This window comes from Aedes albopictus, chromosome 3 (genome assembly GCF_035046485.1).
Source record: "Aedes albopictus strain Foshan chromosome 3, AalbF5, whole genome shotgun sequence".
NCBI lineage: Eukaryota > Metazoa > Arthropoda > Insecta > Diptera > Culicidae > Aedes > Aedes albopictus.
Window position 1 is genome coordinate 386,945,869 of NC_085138.1, and position 23,969 is coordinate 386,969,837.

Consider the following 23,969-nt stretch of genomic DNA (forward strand, 5'->3'; position numbering starts at 1 on the left):
ACCTGCATTCTCTTCGATCCATGCCAACATCAAAATATTAACTTTCCACTGCCACCGCAATCAGATTCCCCCCTGTATAATTTCAGATTTACATCCTCTCTCCTCTTCTTGGCGTAACGTCCTCACTGGGACAAAGCCTGCTTCTCAGCTTAGTGTTCAATGAGCACTTCCACAGTTTTTAACTGAGAGCTTCCTCTGCCAATGACCATTTTGCATGTGTATATCGTGTAGCAGGCACGAAGATACTCTATGCCCAAGGAAGTCAAGGAAATTTCCTTTTACGAAAAGATCCTGGACCGACCGGGAATCGAACCCGTCACCCTCAGCATGGTCATGCTGAATACCCGTGCGTCTACCGCCTCGGCTATATGGGCCCTCAGATTTACATATATGAACTTATAAACAATCAAACACTATAGATTACTCTATAATCGCAACTACTGCAGAAGAGATTGTAGAAGAATGCTAATATTAAATTACATTGTTGTCCATTTGAAGTTGAAATTATACAAGACGTAAAACATGATCGGACGAAATTGCTGGCTTCGTAAACGATTGCAGTTGATCAGTTATCGCATCTTTTGTAATTTTGAACTTAATCTGTACATAAAAACGATTTGAAATTAACATCCTTATGTGATCTCTGGTTTGCTGGGTTACCTGGAGTTCTTTCAGATATTCCTCCAGGGATTTGGTTAAAGAAAACCTCTAGAGATTACACAAATTCACAAATTCTTTTAAAGATCATTTTAGAATTTTCACGGATTCTTTCTGAAACTTGTTTAGAAATTGATCCAGAAATATTTCCAGAGACTCCTTTAGTAGTTTATGGATTTTTTTTTTCAGAAATGTCAGTACGGGATTTCATCACAATTTTTTCAATGGGCTATTTTTCAAAAACTCAACTTGAGCTTTTTTAAAATTTCTACGATTTTTCCGGCATTTTTATCAAATGCTGCTCCAGGAATCCCTTGTAAAATTTTTCCAGGGATTACTAAAGAAATTTCTAGAAGGCTTTTTTGTGATACTGCTGCTGTGGTCCCTTTAGAAATATCTCCTGGGATTCCTTCAGAGATTCTTCTAGAAACTCTTCCAGACATTCTTTCAAGAATTTTACAGAAGCACTACATGAAATTACAAATACTGGAGAAATTTTTCAAAGATTCCCTGAAGGAATCTCTAGAGTTAATCCAGGAGAAACTTCTGGAGATTCTAAGATTTTTGAAAATTTTCTGAAGAGATATCTGAACAAAATTCTCTGAAGCAATTTCTTAAGTAAGCTTTAGGGGAGTTTCTGTAGGAATCTCTAGAGAATACTTGAAGGAAATCCTGAGATGGCCTCTGTAGAAATTCCCAGAAGAGTTTTATGAGAAAAAAAATCTGAAGTAATCTTTGGAGGAGTTTCTGGAGGAATCCCTGGTGAATACGTGAAGGTGCCCTGGAAGCTCTGGAAGAATTCGCAGAAGAACTTTATGAGAAACTTTGGGAGGAACTCAAGGAAAAATTCTTGGCGGATTGTCTGAAAATAATCCCTGAAGAGATTTCTAAGGGACACTTTTGAGAAATTTCTGAAGAAAACTCGGGATTATCTCTGGAGGAATCATTGAAGTAATTTCTTTGGGAATCGGACCAGAAACCACAGACAAAGTTATTGGAGGAATTCCTAAATAAATTTCTGAAAGGATTCCTGGAGGATGTTCTAAAGCAAACATGGAAGAACTGCTGGAGATATTGTACCGACTTTTCGAACCCTGTAAGCAGAATACCCTCTTCGAATGAGTGTAATTAGTTTTATACTATTTAATCCGCGGAATTGAATAAAAATTGAATTTTATTCATAGTGTCAAACTGTCTAATATGGGGAACTAAGACGTTTTTTTAATCATATCCCAAAAACTAAAAAAAAAAAACATCTCTTTGAAAAGTCATAATTTTGCCTATCCCTTGGCCTGTCCCGATTATTTTAGCTATCCCATGTACCTGGTCAAATCAGCCAGCGATTGTTCCTATGGCTCTGGTTGCTTTAATGAAGAAAAAAAAACTACCGCTGAGGTAAAACATACGAAACATTATTATATGTCCACTTACGGACATGGGAAATCCCAAATCACATGTTTCATCAGTTTGATTTCGATCGACCATTAAATTAGGTACCTTTTATTTTCCGGATATATACTGCTCGTAATTGAAAACGGATGATCAGTCATACTTGTGAACTGGTGGCGCCTGTCAGAAGGTATATTCTGTTCAAAAGGAGTGATTTCTTCGAATAAACTAGGTTGAAGTGCTTTGCAATTTTGCAACATCATCGTTTCGGCGTAGAAAATGTCCGTACTGGGATTTTTAGTGTTAGCATCTTTGTTGGGATGCGGTTTTGCACATGTACCATATCACCGGTCAGGTAAGTTAACTGAGAACAAGTATTTTTTTATAAAGTTTAGTAACTCGTTAGTTATTCAATGCATGGTTTGATAAACTCTATTGGTAAAGTTATCCCTCAATTGTTGGCTTTTCGGTTGATGTACGTTCAAAGCGGAATAAGTCTATATTATCCGACGTTTCGACCCTTGATTTGGACTTTCTTCAAGGTCGACACTTCAGATGATATAAAATTATTCCGGTTTTTATACACCCGACTGAGAAGCCAACCATTGATGGATTACTTCGCTGATTCCTCGGTCGCAACCAAAACAAACTTTATTAGAAATTCAGAGGCAAACAGAAAGTCGTAGAAAATATAACTGACAAACGAGATCAGAATTTTACAAAATGCAAGCTTTCTCTAATTACGTTTTTTGAAATACATTTTCCAGGTCGTCACTTCTGTGGTCATCATAGGCAACCACATGCCTACCAATGGGAAGTTTTGAAAGATCATGTTAATAGCTATCAACCCAGATACCACGATAGTTACTACTATAATTACCCTAGTCCTGCCAAATACGTTCATAAACCAGAGCCAAAGCCCCATAAGCAAGAGCCAAAGTCCTATAAGCCAGAGCCAAAGCCCCATATGCCCGATATTAAGCACTGTTCGTCACATGAAGAAGGCCAAAAGTACCTGCAACTGTACCGTCTCATCCGAGTAATTGACCTGTTTAGGGCACCGCCCAAATATCACAAAAAAATCACCTCTCTGGACAAACTGGTGCAACAGTTGACCAAACAATCGCTCCAGGACGAGCTTGTGAAACTGGTTCGTCACGTCGAAGGGTACGAGCAAGTTACTCAACTGGAACATGGTCACCCGGACCATGAAATGTACGTCCTTGTCAATGACGACGCACGGCTGCTACTGACAATCCAAAAGACCCTAAATGCACTGGATTTGGATGATTACGACGACCACTATCATGACCAACAACACCGTGATCATCATTATCAGGATCACCAGTATCGCGATCATCCACATTACGACCAGCGATATCATGACCATCACTACCAAAACCAGTACTATCAGGACCCTCACTATCAGGACGATCACTATCAATACCATAAACATGACGATTATCAGCATCGTGACCACCGTTATGAACAGCAGCACAAGCAGCATCATGGATGCTGCTATCACCACAAAGAACTCTGCTATGAGCTGCGTCAGCTCCGGGATCAGGCAAATTCGTTAAAGTTGTCTCACTTGAAAAAACAACCGATAAAAGGACACGCGTTTCAGTCAAAGAGTTTAGACAATTTGGACCAACAGCAACAGCAGTATCATCAGCAGATCGAAGAACAAATGCTGAACGAATTCGCCGCAGCCATGGAGCGATTCGTTCAGGAGCAGGTGATCGACACCAAATACAATCAGATGTATGGTAAACCTCAGCAAGAACCAGCGCCTTTTATCGATGATGTGATTCATCCGGTTCCTTCGAAGACACCGGAACAAGCAAGTGCACCATGGATAGGTTCCTTTTTTGGAATGGGTAATCACGTGCCAGGGCATCAGCTCAGCGACCCAGCGAAGATGGACAACATCGATGAACAGAAGAGACGTAATGAAGATATTCTCTCAATATTAACCTGACAAACTTACTAATTTTGATTTCCATTTCAACAGAAGAAGCCGAAGATATAGCCGAGGATGCAGCGGAGGCTGCCGAAGGAGAAGCCCGAGAACTTCCAGACGACGATGAGGGGAAACTCGATGGCCCTACTCGATTGGATCTGCTTGCAGATTTGGTTGGCAGTAGGAAGAACGAATCTACGCCGGAGCCGGTTGCCGTGCTTTCTCGGCAAAAGCTGCTCTAACACGGATGGTTCAAAACGATAAAGTTTAAGCTCCTAGTTTTATCAAAAAACTAGTTTTGCGGTTTAAACAACTAATGTTGATACGGTGAAGTGATGTGATTTAAATAATAGCAATATAATAAAGTAGGTTATTAAACATAGGTATGAGTATTTCGTTTGATAAGATATCTGAAATTTGAAATTCCTTGAGCATTTATTTTCCAAAATTATTCACAAAACTATTCAATGGCTATAGACACTGCTAGCTATCCAATACACAAGATTCTTTCTTTGCACGGGTCTGGTTTTTGTCGATTCTCATGAAATTTTGTACACATGTAGGCACGATTAGTACTATCCGTGTACAAAATTTCATGAAAATCGGTTGAAGATTGACTGAGATATAGCAAAAACCAGACCCGTGCAAAAAAAGAATCGGGTGTACTGTTTGGTAACATTTTTAATGCACATTGTGTGTAGCCAGCTGTAAGTGAAAAGAGTATCACTAAAGCATTACATGTGATTACATGCTCCAAAACATAGTCGAACAAACTTTAAATGCATTTTTAAAATAGTGTCACGGCAACAAAATGGATGGATAGCCACAAGACCACCAAGCCCGTATTGGACCAAAGTTGCATTTTTGAGTACTCAAAAACTCAGAGCAAGTACTTCAAACTTTTGAACGGTCCAGATTACGTATTTCTTATCGTTTCAGAGAGCGACCAATGGCGCTTAAGTCTAGGCTTGTTAGCCAGGACACAGTGAAAATGCCTGTGCCCCATCCCTGGAGAAAAAAGGCCCATTCCCCCAACCCAACCCATTCCTTAAATTTACTTTACTTTGGTAAATACAGCTCCTTGACACCTATGGGGGCGCCGGTGAGTCGCTGCCCGAGCAGAGGAGAATAGCAAATTGATAACAACAGAATCACATAGCCTGATTTTATGTCATAATTTGTTATTATTAACTTATCAAAATATATCTTTTTAATAACATGTTTTGTTGGGCAATCTTATTTTGTTATATTCAAATTTTTGGGATATATACACAAGATAACATTTCAATAATATATTTTGTTGTAGAACATGTTTAGTTATTATTCTGCTATAGAAAATGTACAAATATGTGATGAAGAATAACACAACAGTAACAAGTTCACAAATGTCCTGTTATTAAGTTGTAATTGATCTAACAAAACATGTTATTGAATTATTCTTCTAGGAACATTTTTTGTTATGATATTTGTTATTTTGCCGCTTATGACAGACAAGTTTATAACATAATATGTTATGCTAATAACATAAAAATTACTGATTCAATTATACAGTTATTAGGCCAAAATAAAATATTTTATTATGTTGTTGATATTTTCTTCTGCTCGGGTGGCCTTTCATAAAGTAGGTGTCATATCATCACATCATTTCCTTTCCTCGCAACGGAGAAGATGGCGTGGCTGGCAATGAAAATTTTCATCTCATTTTTAACTTCAACCTCTGATTTTTCCTTCCCAAATAGTAATCCATAAGCAATGGGAAGCAAGCAGCTGCGTTCATGCTAAAGTACCGCTTTTCTGATAAATGCGTAAACGTAGGTAATAACAGTGTAAACAAGCAGCAAAGTTTGCGCTACGGAATCATAGGCGGCGCACACTGGGGCAGGACTGAAAATACACGGAAAAAACCTCCAGCTCGTCGAGATGTCGAGATCCTCATTTGGTGTCTTCAGAGAAAATATTTCTATGAACAAGGTCGATATTCTGAGCGGTAGTCAATTTTTCTTACGTTATTCGCATTAAAGTCCTATAAATCATTTTGGCCAAATTACATTTGAGCGATATGGTGTCTTCGGCAAAATTGTTCGTCTATGTATGCTGAAAAAGTTTGCTGAGAACGTCATATTTCCAAAGCCTACTATTCTTGAGATATTAGCCGATTTATAAAATACCTACCTAAGCTCGAAAATTTTCATTAAAATACATTTTTAAACGAATTTAATGTCCATTTTCGAGTTCCAATAATGAAAAATACTAAAATAAAACATATATCGAGGAAAATAGTTGGAAAAAATAAAATATGCATTGATTTTATATAGAAAGTTTCCGAAAATCACGCATAATGTAAATAGGAAGTTCTTGCAGCCTGGCAAGTTCGGGCAAGTTTTTTCATCGGCAATCACCTAAAAAATATTTCAGAGCCTAGATTAGAGCTTTCATGTAAAAAAATTTCACAGACATGATTTTTGATGATTTTTTTTTTAAACAGCGTTCAAAGTTTACTGTTTTTGGTAAATTAGAACAAAATTTGTGTTGATAAATTACTACGTTGTAAGATATCAAGTGAACAATGAAAAGTATAGATGCAATTTAGTCACAGGTTTAGTTGTTTTTAAGCTCCAACCCAAGCAGAAGAGAATAATAACAGCATAATAAAATATGTTATTTTGGTAAAATAATTGAGTAACGGAAAGAGTGATTTTTATGTTATTAACATAACATACCATGTTATAAACTTGTCAGTCAGCGGCAAAATAACAAAAATCATAACAAAAAAAATGTTACTAGAGAATCATATGAATGAAAACGTTTAAAAAAGACATCTATCTGAACAAAATGTGAATTTCTGTGAATCTAAGGGTTCAAAAATTCAAAATTCCTCATACAAAGTTACGTGGAGAGGAGAAGGTCTCGAATTAGATTTTTTTTTCTAAAATTAGAAAATTAGATTTTTTTTTAATAGTTGATGATCAAACATTTTTAAACTCTCAATAAGACAATAATAACTGAACTTGTTCTACAACAAAGCATATTATTGAAATGCTATTTAATGAAAATATACTAATAGCATGATTAGAACAAAATAAGATTGTCCAACAAAACATGTTATGGAAAGGTATTTCCTCAATAAGATAATAATAACAAACTGTTTCGTCCAGCGGTTGATAGGCCCCTACGTTGTGTCTTCTTTCCCCGGGGACAAGACGAAGGAAGAACTACTTCTGATGCTTCACGTTTAGCTATTTATTGCGCACCACAGAGAGGCAGTGCTCCTGCTCTGTGGTGGTACTTTGCTTACAACTAATTCTACATAGAATACGCTGTCGCTTATATAGGCGACAGCGATAGTACGGACAATATCAATACAGAATGTTATCAACCATGTGCACAAAGGTGCAGTGCGCTTGCAATCTAGCACCACGCAGCCCGGTTCGACTGTAACAATAGTCACTGGGCTGCTTGCTGCTAGCAGCGAAATAAAGAGCACACAAAACTATACAAATTGAATGAGCACCACTGCGCCGCTGCTGCGGCTGAGGTGCCAGGGTGACGCCGTTGATGTGATGCGCCAACACAAACCAAGATATAAAAACAGGTTTTGTGATTCCGCTGTTATTATTTTGATATTCTCCTCTGCTCGGGAAACAAATTGTAAAATACAAAAATGTCCGGAACGCCATTTAGAGCATGCCTTGGTTTTATCATTCGTCAATGCGTTATAGGGTCACACATCATGAATATTTTATGATTGTATGATTATTATCTAATTTAATAGAGATATTAAAAAATATGTAAAGAATTATAAACATAAATAAATGTATTCTATGATTTAAAAACTCAAAAGCATGTGATAAAAGAGCTAGTAGAAAAACTTTCTAATTATTTTAACCTTGTCGTAAGTACTAAATATTTAAATATTTTGCGTACTAAGCAAAATTAGTTAATAAATTTATAATTTTTCTTCGTTGTTTGATTCATCTCTTATTTAGCTGTCTTCCAAATTAGTGCCCATCAGAGGGAGCAAACATATGTCTAGATCTCTGTCTAGATCTCTATAAAATCTGGATGTGTTGAAAAACAGTTGTTAAATCATCACGTAAATACTCCATTACGTGTGAATAAATCATTAACGAATGATGCAAATAAGGCTTACTTTTATTGGCGTTTCGGACATTTTTGTGATTTACAATTTGTTTGGAGCTTAAAAACAACTAAACCTGTGACTAAATTGCATATATACTTTTCATTGTTCACTTGGCATCTTACAACGTAGTAATTTATCAACACAAATTTTTACTAATTTGCCAAAAAACAGTAAACTTTGAACCCTGTTTAAAAAAAATCATGTCTGTGATTTTTGCCTTTCTCGTACACCAAGGTGTACCGAAAGGCTATATGTTCACTCCAAAAACGAAAATTTGATAGAGCCTCCGGAGGGGTCAAGTCTTATATACCAATCGACTCAGCTCGACGAATTGAGGTGATGTCTGTGTGTGTGTATGTGTGTGTGTGTGTATGTGTGTGTACAAAAAAACTCACATCACTTTTTGGCAGTAAACCTTAACCGATTTTATTGACCGACGGTTCATTCGACGCGGAATTTGGTCCCATTGTTTCTTATTGAAAATGGTTCAGATCGGTCCAGCCGTTCCGGAGTTATGGCCATTTAGGTGTTCCGGACCGGTACCCCAGGAAGGGGCCAGATATGAAAACGCTACAAACCCATCCATGCGGCACATCAAACTACGGCATTTTTGATAACTTGATGAATGGTAAGCAGAAAAATAGTCTCAGACCATATCTGAACCGGTAGTGTCCCGGAACCGGTTCCGGGTGTCCCGCCGGAAGTGACCAAACATAAAAGTGAACTAAATCCATGCATGCGACATATCAAACCGCGGCTTTTTCGATAACGTGGTGAACAGTAAGCAGGAAAACATTCTCAGACCGTATCGGAGCCGGTAGTGTTCCGGAACCGGTTGCAAATGTCCCGCCGGAAGTGGCCAAGTATTAAAGTTAACCAAACCCATGCATGCGACATATCAAATAGTGTCTTTTTTGATATCCTGATGAACAGTAAGCAGGATAATATTCTCACACCATATCTGAACAGGTTGTGTTCCGGAACCGGTTCCGGGTGTCCCGTCGGAAGTGGCCAAATATAAAATTGAAATAAAACCATGCATGTGACATATCAAACCACAGCTTTTTCGATAACCTGATGAACAGTTAGCAGGAAAGCATTCTCAGACCATATCGGAACCGGTTCCAGATGTTCCGCCGGAGGTGGCATAGTATAAAAGTTAATTAAACCCATGCAAGGGACATATCTAATCGTGACTTTTTTTTTAATATCCTGATGAACAGTAAGCAGGAAAATATTTTCAGAACATATCTGAATCGGTTGTGATCCAGAACCGGTTCCAGGTGTCCCGCCGGAAATGGCCAAATATAAAAGGGAACCAAACCCATGCAAGCGACACATCAAATCGCGGATTTTAAGGCATCTCAACCGGTAGTGTTCCGCAACCGATTACGGTTGCCCCATCGGAAGTGGTCAAATGTAAAGGAGAACCAAACCCATAAATTCGACACATTTAATGACTTTTTAGGTAAGCTGATGAACGGTTAACAAAAAAAATCATAGACCATACTTTGGAAAACCAATAGTGTGCCGAAATCGGTTCCAGGTGCCCCGACGGAAGTGGTCAAATGTAGAAAAAAAACCAAACGCATACACGCAGCACACTAAATAACGGCTTCTTCGATAACGCGAAGAACGGTCAGCAAGAAAATAGTCTCAGGTCAGAAGTGTTCCGGAACCAGATTCGAGTGCCTCGCCGGAACTGGCGAAATGCACGAATGAACCAAACCCATACATGCATTACATCAATTTGCGACTTTTTAGGAGAACTGATTAATAATTTGCATGAAACTAGTCTAAGACCACATCAGGGACAATCGGTAAGTGGTAAAATGTGAACCGAAAGTTGTAAATGTGAAATTGAATCAAGTCCATGCGTGTCGTACCATAAAACCACGCTGATTCGACAATGATTGCTGTCAAATTACCTGTGTAAACTTTCAATTCGATAAACTAACTCTATTTTAGTTTTGTTTAGATTGTATGATTTGTTTTTGAACACAAATCTTACAGATATTGTGGTGGTACGAATTGATAGCTTGTACATTTTACGATTGTTGGCTTCCGATGTTCACTGCGGTTGATCACCAAACGGATCAGGTATCGGAATGCACCAAATTAGAAATTTTGGAAGTAGCAGCTGCGCGAGGAGCCGCTGCGGGTGTAAGTAACATCACACACTGAGACATTTGATCATTTTTTTTAATTCAACAAATTTCGAATGAGCGGGGTACAAGTTAAAAAGTGTCTTATTAAATAGTGATGAATACGCGGGGTTTGACAGTACATCAAATAGCAGCTTTTTTGATAACTTCTTCTTCTTCTTTATAGCTCGACGTTCGCATTGGAACTTGACCTGCCTCTCTTCTACTAAGTGTTCTTTAGAGCACTTCCACAGTTAATAATTGAAGGGTTTTCTTTGCCCGCCATTGCATGAATTTGTATATTGTGAGGCAAGTTCAATGATACACTATGCTCAGGAAGTCGAGAAAATGTTCCCGACCGGAACGGGAATCAAACCCGCCGTTTCCGGATTGGCGATTCATAGCCTTAACCACTAGGCCAACTGGAGACCCTTTTTTGATAACACGATGATCGATTCGTAAGAACATAGCTTCAGACCATATTTTAGACAACCGGTAGTGTCCTGAAACTAGTTCTGGGTGTCCCAGAAGTGGTCAAATGTAAAAGTGATTTGTACCCATGCATAAGATAAATCAAATCGTGGTTTTTTTTGGGAACCTGATGTACGTTAGCAATGATATTGCCTCAGACTATATTTGGGAGACCCGGTGGTGCTTCGCAAATGTACCATGCGACACATCACATCACGGCTTTTTTAATAACCTGAGGAACGGTTAACTAGAAAATAGGCTCATACCACATTAGAGACTACTGGTAGGATTGCACAACCAGCGTTTGATGCTTCGCCGGAACTACGAAAGTAAATAAAATCAATACAAGCGATAAATATGTGTAAGAGAACAAAATCTTGACATATTGAACCCACATACAAACAGACGTCTCACTATACTCACTACGTTCTTGTTTTTAACGGTCAATAAAATATAACCTAGAATGTGCAAAAAAAACTTTATCAAAGACCGCAAAGTGATCTGTGAATGTGTAAAAAGTTATATCTTAGCTTGTTAGTATCGTCTTGATATTGATCAGCTCCCAATGTTAGTGAAGGTACTCAAGCAGTAAACTGAGAAATCTGATATTATTCAGCTCTGCTTTTACGCTGAACACAACGTCGGAGTATGTGCCATCAATAAGTTTTAAGTCAACTCAATGATGGCTTTGATAAAATGCTTGCTTTTCTTAAAAAATATCAGGATTCAGGAACACTTTGACTTACGTCGACGGAAAGATCGTGAGAACATATACGACGAGAAAGGCACTATCACCTCTAGGTGGATTAATTTGGGTTTTTTTATTTATTATGGAACGTTTAATTGTCTGCCGCACTATATACGAGTGCGCAATTACAAATACTACACTAAAACCTCAATTTATGCACATGGCTGGGGGTACATAAATTAAAAATATGCATAAATTTAAAAAAGGCATAAAATGAGGGAAATTTGTGCATAAATTAAGTTTGGGATTTAATGAGGGAATCTAGTTCGTGAGAACAGGTCTTGCTCCTGGACATTTGAGGTGCGGTTAAGGGGGTTAGTTCCCAGAGAACCAAGAAAAGGGGGTTCCAAGGGGCTTCAAGGGCGTTTCAGGGTGTTGTTTCAAGGGATTTGTGAGCCTTTCAAGAGTGTTCTGTCAGGTTTTGATGGCGTTTAAATGGGATTTCGGGAAATTCAGGGGCATTTCAATAGAATTTAGGGTGTTTCAGGGACTTTTCAAGGTGCTTTAATGGTAATTCAGGGGCTCTCAGGAGCCTTTAAAAGGCGTTACAAGGGGATTGAGGGGCGTTTACGGCATTTCAGAGTAATTTCAGTTAATTTCAGGGGGTTTCAGGACAATTTTAAGGGCGTTCCTAGAGATTTTAGGGGCGTATGATAGCATTTCAGGGGCGTTTCGAGGTATTTTAGGTGAGGGTCGTAACAGGGGGTTTCAGGAACATCTTTAAATAAAATAGCATTTCAGGGGCGCTTAAAAGAATTTTGGGATGGGGTTCCTGAAAATTCACTGCAACTTCCAGTAACGCCTCAAAGATCCTCCTAAAACCCTCTCAGATCCCATGTAACGCACCTGAGACGCTCCGAAACCCCCGAAAACTCCTCCGTAACGCTTCCGTAACGCCTCTGAATCCCGCCGGAAATGCTCTGAAACATTTCAGGGGCATTTCAATAGAATTTAGGGTGTTTCATGGACTTTTCAAGGTGCTTTAATGGCAATTCAGGGGCTCTCAGGAGACTTTAAAAGGCGTTACAAGGGGTTTGAAGGGCGTTTTACGGCATTTCAGAGTAATTTCAGTTAATTTCAGGGGGTTTCAGGAGCATTTTAAGGGCGTTCCTAGAGATTTTAGGGGCGTATGATAGCATTTCAGGGGCGTTTCGAGGTATTTTAGGTGAGGGTCGTAACAGGGGGTTTCAGGAACATCTTTAAATAAAATAGCATTTCAGGGGCGCTTAAAAGAATTTTGGGATGGGGTTCCTGAAAATTCACTGCAACTTCCAGTAACGCCTCAAAGATCCTCCTAAAACCCTCTCAGATCCCATGTAACGCACCTGAGACGCTCCGAAACCCCCGAAAACTCCTCCGTAACGCTTCCGTAACGCCTCTGAATCCCGCCGGAAATGCTCTGAAACATTTCAGGGGCATTTCAATAGAATTTAGGGTGTTTCATGGACTTTTCAAGGTGCTTTAATGGCAATTCAGGGGCTCTCAGGAGACTTTAAAAGGCGTTACAAGGGGTTTGAAGGGCGTTTTACGGCATTTCAGAGTAATTTCAGTTAATTTCAGGGGGTTTCAGGAGCATTTTAAGGGCGTTCCTAGAGATTTTAGGGGCGTATGATAGCATTTCAGGGGCGTTTCGAGGTATTTCAGGTGAGGGTCGTAACAGGGGGTTTCAGGAACATCTTCAAATAAAATAGCATTTCAGGGGCGCTTAAAAAGATTTTGGGATGGGATTCCAGAAAATTCCCTGCAACTTCCAGTAACGCCTCAAAGATCCTCCTAAAACCCTCTCGGATCCCATGTAACGCACCTGAGACGCTCCGAAACCCCCGAAAACTCCTCCGTAACGCTTCCGTAACGCCTCTGAATCCCGCCGGAAATGCTCTGAAACATTTCAGGGGCATTTCAATAGAATTTAGGGTGTTTCATGGACTTTTCAAGGTGCTTTAATGGCAATTCAGGGGCTCTCAGGAGACTTTAAAAGGCGTTACAAGGGGTTTGAAGCGCGTTTTACGGCATTTCAGAGTAATTTCAGTTAATTTCAGGGGGTTTCAGGAGCATTTTAAGGGCGTTCCTAGAGATTTTAGGGGCGTATGATAGCATTTCAGGGGCGTTTCGAGGTATTTCAGGTGAGGGTCGTAACAGGGGGTTTCAGGAACATCTTCAAATAAAATAGCATTTCAGGGGCGCATAAAAAGATTTTGGGATGGGATTCCAGAAAATTCCCTGCAACTTCCAGTAACGCCTCAAAGATCCTCCTAAAACCCTCTCGGATCCCATGTAACGCACCAGAGACGCTCTGAAACCCCCGAAAACTCATCCGTAACGTTTCCGTATCGCCTCTGAATCCCGCCGGAAAAGCTCTGAAACTTCCTAAAATGCCTCGAAAATCCCCCTTACAACCCTCTTGGATCCCATGTAACGCACCTGAGACGCCCCGAAACCCCCGAAAACTCATCCTCCGTAATGCTTCCGTAACGCCTATGAATCCCGCTGGAAAAGCTCTGAAATGGCTCGAAAATCCCCCTTAAACCCCCTCGCACTCCATGTAACGCACCTGAGACGCTCCGAAACCCTTGAAAACTCCTCCGTAACGCTTACGTAACGCCTATGAATCCCACCGGAAATGCTCTGAAACTTACTGAAATGCCTCCAAAATCCCCTTTAAATCCCCTCGGACCCCATGTAACGCACCTGAGACGCTCTGAAACCCCCGAAAACTCATCCGTAACGCTTCCGTAACGCCTCAGAATCCCGCCGGAAAAGCTCTGAAACTTTCTGAAATGCCTCGAAAACCCCCCTTAAACCCCCTCGGACCCCATGTAACGCACCTGAGACGCTCTGAAACCCCCGAAAACTCATCCGTAACGCTTCCGTAACGCTTCCGTAACGCCTCCGAATCCCGCCGGAAAAGCTCTGAAACTTCCTGAAATGCCTCGAAAATCCCCCTTAAACCCCCTCGGACCCCATGTAAAGCACCTGAGACGCTCCGAAACCCTTGACAACTCCTTCGTAACGCTTCCGTAACGCCTCTGAATCCCACCGGAAATGCTCTGAAACTTCCTAAAATGCCTCGAAAATGCCCCTTAAACCCCTTCGGACCTCATGTAACGCACCTGAGACGCTCCGAAACCCCCGAAAACTCCTCCGTAACGCTTCTGAATCCCGCCAAAAATGCTCTGAAACTTCCTGAAATGGCTCCAAAATCCCCCTTAAACCCTCTCGGACCCCATGTAACGCACCTGCGACGCTCCGAAACCCCCTAAATCTCCCCCGTAACGCTTCCGTAACGCCTTTGAATCCCAATCCCCAAAATCCCCCTTAATTTCCCATATAACGCATCTAAGACGCTCCGAAACCCCCGAAAACGCCCCCGTAAGGCCTCTGAATCCCGCCAAAAATGCTATGAAACTTCCTGAAATGCCTCCAAAATCCCTCTAAAATCCCCTCTGACCCAATGTAACGCATCTGAACCCCAAAAAACGCCTGCCTATCGCCTCCGAATCCCTCTAAGACCCACTTGCACCCCATTTAACGCACGTGGGACCCTCGGAAACCCCCGAAAACGTACCTGTAACCAACGCCTCCAAACCTCGCCGGCAATCCTCTGAAACTCTCTGCAATGCTTTCAAAAACCCCCTCAGACCCCCGAAAACCCCCCTGAGATCTCCGGGTACCCCGCGGAAACCCCTTGGGACCCCCTGAAACTCCCCTGTGACTTCCATTTGCTCATCCCTATAAACACCCCCTGGCCACCGTTGCAATAGTTACCGTCATTATTAACCCTCTAATACCCAACCCCGCCTTTAGACGGGGTATAGTTTGAGCATTTTTGTAATTTTTGTTTCGTAAAATATCAAAATTTTTATATTTTTGGCTGATATTTAGGACTGTTTTGTACATCTCAAAATGGTTTTTGGTGTATTTTAAAGCGTATTTACATTTATTAAAAATCATTGAAAAATTGATGTTCGAGTCACCTTTTAGAAGTCATTGTTTATTTTGTTTGTTTGTTTACAATAAACATATTTTAAATTTTTCCCAAATCATCCTACCCTAGTTTAATAGTTTAAGGGAATCGAATACACTCTTAAATTATTTTCCTTAAAATTACACGGAAAACAAAATATTCTATGAAAAAAATTTAAAATAAAAATATTTCAACAATAATCATAAAATTTCAAAATGTTTTCATCTAAAAAAATCCGTACCCCAAATAGGCTTCCAGGAAAAATATAAAAGTGTAGGGATGTTCAAAAATAAAAATTGGAAAAATCAAAAACTAAAATTCACGAAATCGATAATTAAAAAGAATCATCTTCCAAAACATGTTTAAATCGATTTTAGATGACGAAAAATGATATTTAGATCGAAATAAAAAATTTGGGTATTAGAGGGTTAAATATTATTATGCACAATATTGGTTCTGAGCAGCTTTCCCTCAATTTATGCAGGGCATAAACAAAGGTGCATAAATTAAAAGTGCATAAAAATAACATGCATAAATTGAGGTTTTAGTGTATTTACATTCTCATATGCAAAGTATAATTTGTTAAAATTTTTCTCTATATGAGACCTGATATGAGATGTAAAAGAGCGAAATATAGAAACCTCATTTTTAACGCCGCCGCCGCCGACGACCAAAACTGATGTTTTAGCCGCGGTGCACATCTCTGCCGAAGCACCAAAGCAAGCATCACAGCGGTGCCAGACATCAAGAAACAAGTAGTTAATTGAATGAGATTTGGTCACTACAAATACGAATCGTATTATACGATGTTTTTTTATACGATTCATTTATACGATTTTTTATACGATTATAAGTATTATACGATGTTTTTTTTTTTTCAATCAGAATATGGTCGTTTCTTGGTTTAACATCTTGGTAATCGAACTTCTACGCAAATCGATCAATAATTTCGTTTTCCAACGCCATTTCTTTCAAAATATTTGGTTTGGTTTTCATCTAAATATGCTGCTACCGCTCAAGCTTTACGAACTATCATCCAGTTCGGCAGCACTGATTTGCCAATCAGCTGTGAATGTATGCGAGTGCAAAACGTGGGGAGCGAGCATAGACGATTCGTCGCGCCGCACATTGTTGTGACCTGAGAGAGAGGAGACAGCTGGCTTCGATTGCGTGCTACCGAAGACTACTTCATCAAGAAGACATGCAACTCTGTTATTTTCCCATACTAACGGCAAGCGTCACCGACGGCACTGCCGCCTGTTGAGTTAAGGTGGTACCTTTGTATAAAAGTGTAAGAGTGTATTGGTGCGAGTATGAAGATTTACACACACTATCATAAAAAGTTCCACCTTTATCCGTGGTGGCGCTGGTAACAGTGACTCCCGATCTTCGGCAGTGTTGCAAGTCTTCTTGATAAAGTGGTCTTCGGTGCTACTTAATGTCAAGGAGGACCTGTCACAAACTGTCACAACGAACCGAGCTGAAAATCGCACATTGATGGTGTGGAGTGGCCAAATATCCAAAAGATCTTATCAAAATGTTGCTCCGTTTGTTGTATTTACAAAAGATAAAATAATAATGATCAGTTTCCCACGACCAGCGCAACGAATCCATTTATTTTCCATGCTCTGTCGCAACGAACTCAATATGCAATTCATTTTTGACCAATAATATTTTTTCACACCATTATGCGGCGCTAAAAGTTGTAAAAAGAAGTAAGAAGAAGACATGTACACATCGTGGCTGTCAGTGAGCTGTCTCCTCTCTCTCAGGTTGTGACTTCTCCTTTGCGAAAAAGAAAAACAATCACAATGAAACTGTCACTTGCTAGGGAAAGGAAGTGCGTTGGTGTGTGCGTGCAGAATGCTCTACGCTGAGAAAACGTGAACGTGTGCTGTACATACGGTTGGGATGAATATAGAGACCAACCGATGAGATGAAATTTTATGGTGTGCTGAAGATAGGTGCGAGTGGCTCGCGATTTGTGATCGCAAATAAATCAAATATTGAAGATAAATCCCACTCTAGTGCATCGTAGGATCACCAGTGATAGTGAGCACGTATGTTAAGGGTTTGTATCACTAAATTGGAAGCGTATACATTGCGCTTTAAATTTTTCATGTTGCACGTCCTTAATGAGACTAAGATAGGTACAAATACCCTACAAAATACCAAAATGAGTTGTTTTCAATACCTGGGTAACCAACCAATACCTTGTCTTGGTATGATATTTGACTTTGGTATGCCGCAGTTATGTGTCAGTTATTCGTTCCTGCTCGGGTTACGAACAATTTATGTGATAAAATCTAGATTGAGTTTGAATAAGGGCGAAAGTAACATGACAGACCCTCTCTTCTTCAAATTCAAGTGACAAGATGCAAGTAAGGTTGCAATTTTTGGCCATAAAACGCTAGGTTGGGATGCGAACTTGCGTCCAAACGTAAACAAGTTCAATCAAATTTGCATCTTGTCACTTTAATTTGCAGAAGAGAGAGAGTCGATGAAGAGAGTCGCCCTAATTTAAACTCAATCTAGAAATTGAGGAGCTCTTGCTATGCCTCCGACGAGCCAACCTTACGGTTTTATTATTTGCTGATCAATCCGGTGTCAGTGGGCGTGGACATCGAGATTGATGATAACAGAAGCAACATGCTTTTTTCATAAACCCATCTCTCTTTCGGCTTAGATGCCAATCCACAGCACACTCGCGTTTGTGCCCACTAACTACAAGTTAGTTAGCGAATTGTTTATGATTTACTCTCGCACTCCGCATACCTAGCTACCAAGAAGTTTGTTTGCTGGTGTGTAAATCAGTACACCGCGAAAAATTTCTACTCAATGACTGAGTTGGCCTTACTCAGAAATCAAAAAATCCTTTGTTTTCTGACTCAGTTTAGGCTAAAATTGGGACAACCCATTGGCAATGGGTTGTCCCACTTTTAACGGAAACTGAGTAAGAAAACAAAGGTTTTTTCGATTTTTGAGTAAGACCAACTCAGCCATTGAGTAGAAATTTTTCTCTGTGTTTGAGTCGGGAGCTCGGCATGGTCGCACGCTTTAAGGCTTAAGCATCCGTCATGATTTTTCAGAAAATGAAAAGCAGTTTTTTCGTTGTAAATCAAAACAACGACAACGAAAACATATTCACTGAATTCCATTCCTCATGTGGAATACAGTGAATACATTTTCATGGCAGAAACGTTTATTTCGAACGGATAACGCTGAATTTAAGATTCGTCTTAAACTTCATGGTTTGATTGAAAACTCCGTGAAAAAAACATACGCATATGAATTAAAAACAAAACTTTCCCATTAAGTAAAAAAAACCCTGTTCCTTTCATAATTTTGACAAACATCAATCAGCAATTTTCGGTTCAGAAGTTTCTTAATATATTTTATTAGATCCCCAGAATCCCTGGGAATTCTTTCAGGAATTCATGTAGTAGCCTTTTTTTCTTGGAGTTTTGTCAACAAATCCATATAAACATAAAAAAAAATCTGTAAAATTGAGTCGATTTCGAAACAGACAGACAGGGAGCTCCAATGATTCAGTTGACATTCTGGACTTGCATTTCAATACTTTTGATATTCCTCAATTATTTATAAAATCGCCCCCTTTTTAGTATTTTCACCCCCCCAATTATGGTTTTTCAAATTTTCGCCCCCTTTGGCTTGATTTTCGTCCCCTGAGGGGCGATTTCGCCCACTTTGGAAATTACCGCATTAAAGCAAACCATAGTTACAGCATCTCAAACATGTCCATTTTGTATGGAAATCGGCATTTATTCGATCAATTATGCACCACAGTGTACCAGACAGTGTACCAGCAAATCTGTTTAATAACAGTATAGGGCAATATGTATCGGTATACAGAAATCCCTCCTTTTATTCGGAATGCTTTCACTGCTCTATAATTTTCACAGTTCCCTTGATATATTATGCATGTGATGTTGTGGGATTTTTATTTTTATCGCAACCATGGATGGAATAGCCCTGTTTAAAGATAGGTGCAAAATTATCGCACATACCCTGTATAGGGTTTTTATCTAAATTTCGTCTTCCTAAGCACCGACCAATAATGATCGAGTTTATTCTTGCACCTCGCCTAATGTCTCATTACCAATTTGGTATCATTTGCTATTTATAGCTTTCATATCACGTAAAAATATATTGTGAAAGAACTATAATTTTCTTAAAATAGTAAGATCGAATAATTGTCTCTCGAATTCTGTTTCCGTCTTGCCCACGTCTATTTCGGGCGAAACCTGAATGGAATTCCGGGCACACTTTCTACGTGGCACTATGGTACATAGGATGGTCAAAAAATATTATTTGACCGTAGGTGTTTATTCAAAAAGACACTTTTTCTTGCATCCTCCCTGGACGATGAAAGCTTGTTGTTTACGTTTTACCAACGGAGAAAAAGTGATTTATTTGATTAATTGAACAGCTTTTGCTAAATCCTGCAGCAGTGAAATCCAACTATATGAAGTGCTACGGAGCTTTTGTGGTTGGTTTTCGTTAGTCTACATCTTTTTGCTTCCATCTAATGAGGCATCGGCAAAGGTAAGTAAGAATATCTGAAATAATTTGATAGTTGCTTTCTGAGGAAACGAATATTAGCGCATGCGACGAAGTAAATTTTTACCCTATGTTTTATCAAAAAATCTAGTTGTTAATAAAAAAACGATTTTTGTTTCAATTTAATTGTTTTATTAATTAAGCTTATATTTACACAATAACTGGTTCCAATTGTGAGTTAACTCATCATTCACTAAATATGTACATTTTTGTTTCGAGTACCATGTTGATAGATATTTACACTTCCAAATCTATGATATATACAATTGTTTTGTACGATTATACACAAAGATTATATAACGATTATATACAAAGATTCGCTGACCAGAACGAACTCTTGTTCAACTCATAACCTCGCCTTCAGGCCGTCCGAAACCGATGACTGAAAAGTACCTATCCTAGCTCACTCTGCTTCCTTGCGTGATGCCGCATCGCCAGCATGATCAATTCATTTACCGACGCATTCTCAAAATCTCCCGGATTGATCCTGGGCTTGAAATCGCGCAAATAGTAATCGTCATCAACTTCACTTTCATCGTACGCATAGTCCGGCGAACGCTCCTCCCCCAATGCATTACTAGAAGCAGACAGCCGTTTCGCTGGCTCGGCTTCTTTTGTCGACACCTGATCGGTAACGGCTTCGCTAGACGGAGTGTGCTCCAACAGGTAGTCGCCATCGTCGTCTTCATAGTAATCGTCATCGTACTCGTCGTCATTGTCATCGTCTTCGTGGTCTAGTCCGTTATTTCCTATCTGCGCTAGGACGGCTGCCATAATTGCCGCCTCGTTTGCTTCGTCGACTCGCCTTTGCTCCTCCGCGGTCAGGCCATGTGCTTTCTTGATCGCGGTCGCTGCCGAATACAACGATCGCTTCGTGCGAGGAACTTTGATGGTTACTTTGACGTTCTCCAGATTGATCGAGTCCGATCGCTTGTTGCGTGTTCTCTGCGCAGGACGTTCCTTGTAGACTTGTTGGCAGATCGCGGCTATCATTCGAAGTAGTCTCTGGGAGGGTTCGGTGGAGGGGTCGTCGGAGAATTTGATGGTTCCGGAGGCGTCCGGGTTGTACACCATCTGCACCGTGTTGCCTTTGATGTCATTTTTTAGATGTCCACGAATTGCCTGTTTTCCAAAGCGAATCTCGCGGGAACTCAACAGATCCGACAGGAGATCGTTTCGCGGTTCCGAACGTTTTCGGTGGGCGTCTTCTTCGATCAGATCCCAAAAGCTGCCGAAGATTTTCTGCAGAGCGATCTGTTCTTCGTTGCTCAGCTTATGATGCCGGAGCTGTTTGATTGTCACTGGGATAAGCTGGAGAACTTCAAGCTCATCGAAGTTGTGAGCGCTGAACGGTGCAATGTCTGCGTAGGAGAAAATAGAAGAACTTTATTTAACACCGGTATATTTCAAAATGATTTGATTTTGTACATTGAATTTGCTTTTAAAGCTACTGTTCATGAACGTAACGTACCTGTAGTTTTAGTTTTGGGGTATAGTCCTTCAATCTGCAGTCGTTCACGATACGCCGACAGGATCTTGAAAGCTGTACTGAAATCTTCTTTTTTCTGCACTTTCTCACGAATAACAGATCCCACTGAATAGTCCAAAATTGCGCAAAAGGCAAACATTACTAAAATCTTGGCACACATGTTTGCTACTGCTTCTATAATTTCACACTTTCACCACAAATCGTTCACACAAGTTTTCTGCTAATACTCCAGCTCAATTGCTCAAGCACACAATTTCTGATGTTATTTCTTCGAGAGCCAAGTTACGAATGCTTTCCACTGGTCCCAGAACAGAACTTTAAATATTCTACCTCCTATAGTTCACGCCTATGCGTCGACCCCTAACCCAGGCACTTGTCTCGATTTTTCTTTTCACTCTGCTCTGGTTCAAAGGCCTATCGACGGGCGACCGACGACGACGTCGACGACGCGATAGGTCGTCGTGTCTGGCACGGGGCCATACATAGAGTGTCGTCGTCCTGTGTGGTGCTCCTGCAGGAGAGTACAGGACAAACCGCAGCCATAATGATAATTCCAGTCGGGGCGGAGGAGGCGTGGCGCTAGGAACTTTGGGACAATCAAAACATCCGGATGAATGTGAAAGACGACGGCGACGACGACTGTAGCGTCTGGCGTCTGGGGATACGACTTCTATGATGAATGGATCTAGGCCTAAGAGAATAAAAATCTAAGAATTCGGTGACTTAAACGAGCGATTAAACAAAACTTTTCTGCATTTGTGGTCATGGTATAAGTCATACACTGTTCATATTTCTCAAGAACGACTAGAGATATTCACTTTCTCAATCCATAAGGACTGTTCATTTTATAAAGAGGACAACTTTGCAAGGCTATAAAAAGAAAACGCGTAGTTCAAATTTGAGCAGCCTTGGCTAGTTGTTCAGTACATTATATTAGCAGATAATAACCATAAAAAAATTGGGTTAAAATTATTAATCTTCATAGAAATGTGGCAAAGTGTTTCGAGAGATCAATTTTTCAATTCCCAAAAACTAAAGATAAACACAAAATTTCTGTAAAACATCGGTGTATCGTTTTTAATTGCATAAAAGTGTTTGCCATGCTGCAGCAGTTTGAGTGATACATATTCTGGCAAAATATAAACATAATCGAAATAATGGTTGTTGAGGTATTAAAGTTACAAATGTGACTCGATTTTCAGAATAAAATTTATTTGTTAAACAAAAATGTATAAAAATATTAAATTTTGAATGTTTTCAATGGATGTAGTCGAAAGTACTAATAATGCAATTTCAAATGCAGAAAACCGCTTCTTGATAGCATTGTTGGCTTGGTTACTGTGCTTCATGGCAGTTACCGGAGATAAAACCGCTTCTTTCTTTGAAGGTTCTTCTAAAAAACGATGTACTCTATTGCAAATACAACTTAACAATGATGTCGAAAATGTAAATTAACATGTAGTTATTTTCAAATAAGGTATATAATCACATAGGGTCAGACCTTGCTGAAAATAAATAATTATAAGCTTCTCTAGAATCAAAAACTTGCATATATGGAGCAAAAAGTATGCAATTGTTCATTATGGCCATCATTAAGTATTAAATTTTTGATGAAGAATGTACTTTAAAGCATATTTTTCTTCAGTATCATTTAGAGTGCGATTCTCTTCTATACTGGAAAAATTTTGAACTGATTCCGTAGTGTTATTGCATCACTGGACTTAAATAAGTATTTTTTTTATCAATTTCATTGATAACAAGGCAACTCACTATATCACGCTGTATAATGCTTGGTGCATTAATACTGACCAACTATTACACTCTACCTTTAGAAGAATAGTATTAGATCACACATTGAAAAGTTCATGAAAATTTTAAAGTTATGTATGTGTAAAGTTGTGTAGAATTTTGAGAAATGGGGTTTTATTGAGTTTTAACGAAAACCGCTTCAGTTCCGTAACTAAGGACAATTTGTATAATGTTATATTTTTCCTACACTGTAGAATAGCTATGGAAATTTATGCAAAAAACCGATAATGCTTTTATTGAAAAATAAAAAAAGATATCACACAAATAAGGTGTCCTCTTTATAAAATGAACAGTCCTTATTAAGCACTTGAGATGAAATGATATACAGAGATTGGTCAAAATTTCAGAACTCTTTACAGCAAAATAATCTTCTTTTATCCTCATTCCATCTTGTTAGCTTATCCTTAAACTAGTAATCTCATTCCATGATTGAAATTGAGAGCTTTCTTTACATCAAATTTGCATTCATATTAATTGACATACATATTGTTCAAATTGCAAAAAAAAATCTTGAACCCACGTGTTCAAGAGAATTGACCTAAATCGAGTTTTGCAACGAGTTACATACAAAATGTTATGCAATGATTTTTTTCATTATGCAACTCACGATGAC

General features: G+C 39.4%; 2 protein-coding genes across 2 annotated transcripts; one reads left to right on the forward strand and one right to left on the reverse strand.

Annotated features, from left to right (window-relative positions):
- Positions 1 to 2,325: 2,325 nt before the first annotated feature.
- Positions 2,326 to 4,257, forward strand: LOC115255828 (uncharacterized). Its single transcript, XM_062855439.1, has 4 exons — positions 2,326 to 2,401; positions 2,814 to 3,377; positions 3,537 to 3,995; positions 4,061 to 4,257. The coding sequence occupies exons 1-4, from the start codon at positions 2,326 to 2,328 to the stop codon at positions 4,249 to 4,251; spliced, it is 1,290 nt and encodes a 429-aa protein (XP_062711423.1). The 3' UTR covers positions 4,252 to 4,257.
- Positions 4,258 to 20,451: 16,194 nt separating this feature from the next.
- On the reverse strand, positions 20,452 to 22,187 carry LOC115254623 (uncharacterized). Its single transcript, XM_029852239.2, has 2 exons — positions 21,530 to 22,187; positions 20,452 to 21,419 (listed from the first exon to the last, which is right to left on the reverse strand). Exons 1-2 carry the CDS (start codon positions 21,705 to 21,707, stop codon positions 20,452 to 20,454), a joined length of 1,146 nt encoding a protein of 381 aa, XP_029708099.2. The 5' UTR covers positions 21,708 to 22,187.
- Between the last annotated feature and the right edge of the window lie 1,782 nt (positions 22,188 to 23,969).

Bases quoted from the DNA above. Each gene is read 5' to 3' on its own strand.
- LOC115255828 (XM_062855439.1), top strand. From the start codon at position 2,326: ATGTCCGTACTGGGATTTTTAGTGTTAGCATCTTTGTTGGGATGCGGT. The intron at 2,402-2,813 runs GTAAGTTAACTG...TACATTTTCCAG, and splicing joins TGTACCATATCACCGGTCAG to GTCGTCACTTCTGTGGTCAT. The intron at 3,996-4,060 runs GTAATGAAGATA...CCATTTCAACAG, and splicing joins CATCGATGAACAGAAGAGAC to AAGAAGCCGAAGATATAGCC.
- LOC115254623 (XM_029852239.2), bottom strand. From the start codon at position 21,707: ATGTGTGCCAAGATTTTAGTAATGTTTGCCTTTTGCGCAATTTTGGAC. The intron at 21,420-21,529 runs GTACGTTACGTT...TCTCCTACGCAG, and splicing joins CCCCAAAACTAAAACTACAG to ACATTGCACCGTTCAGCGCT.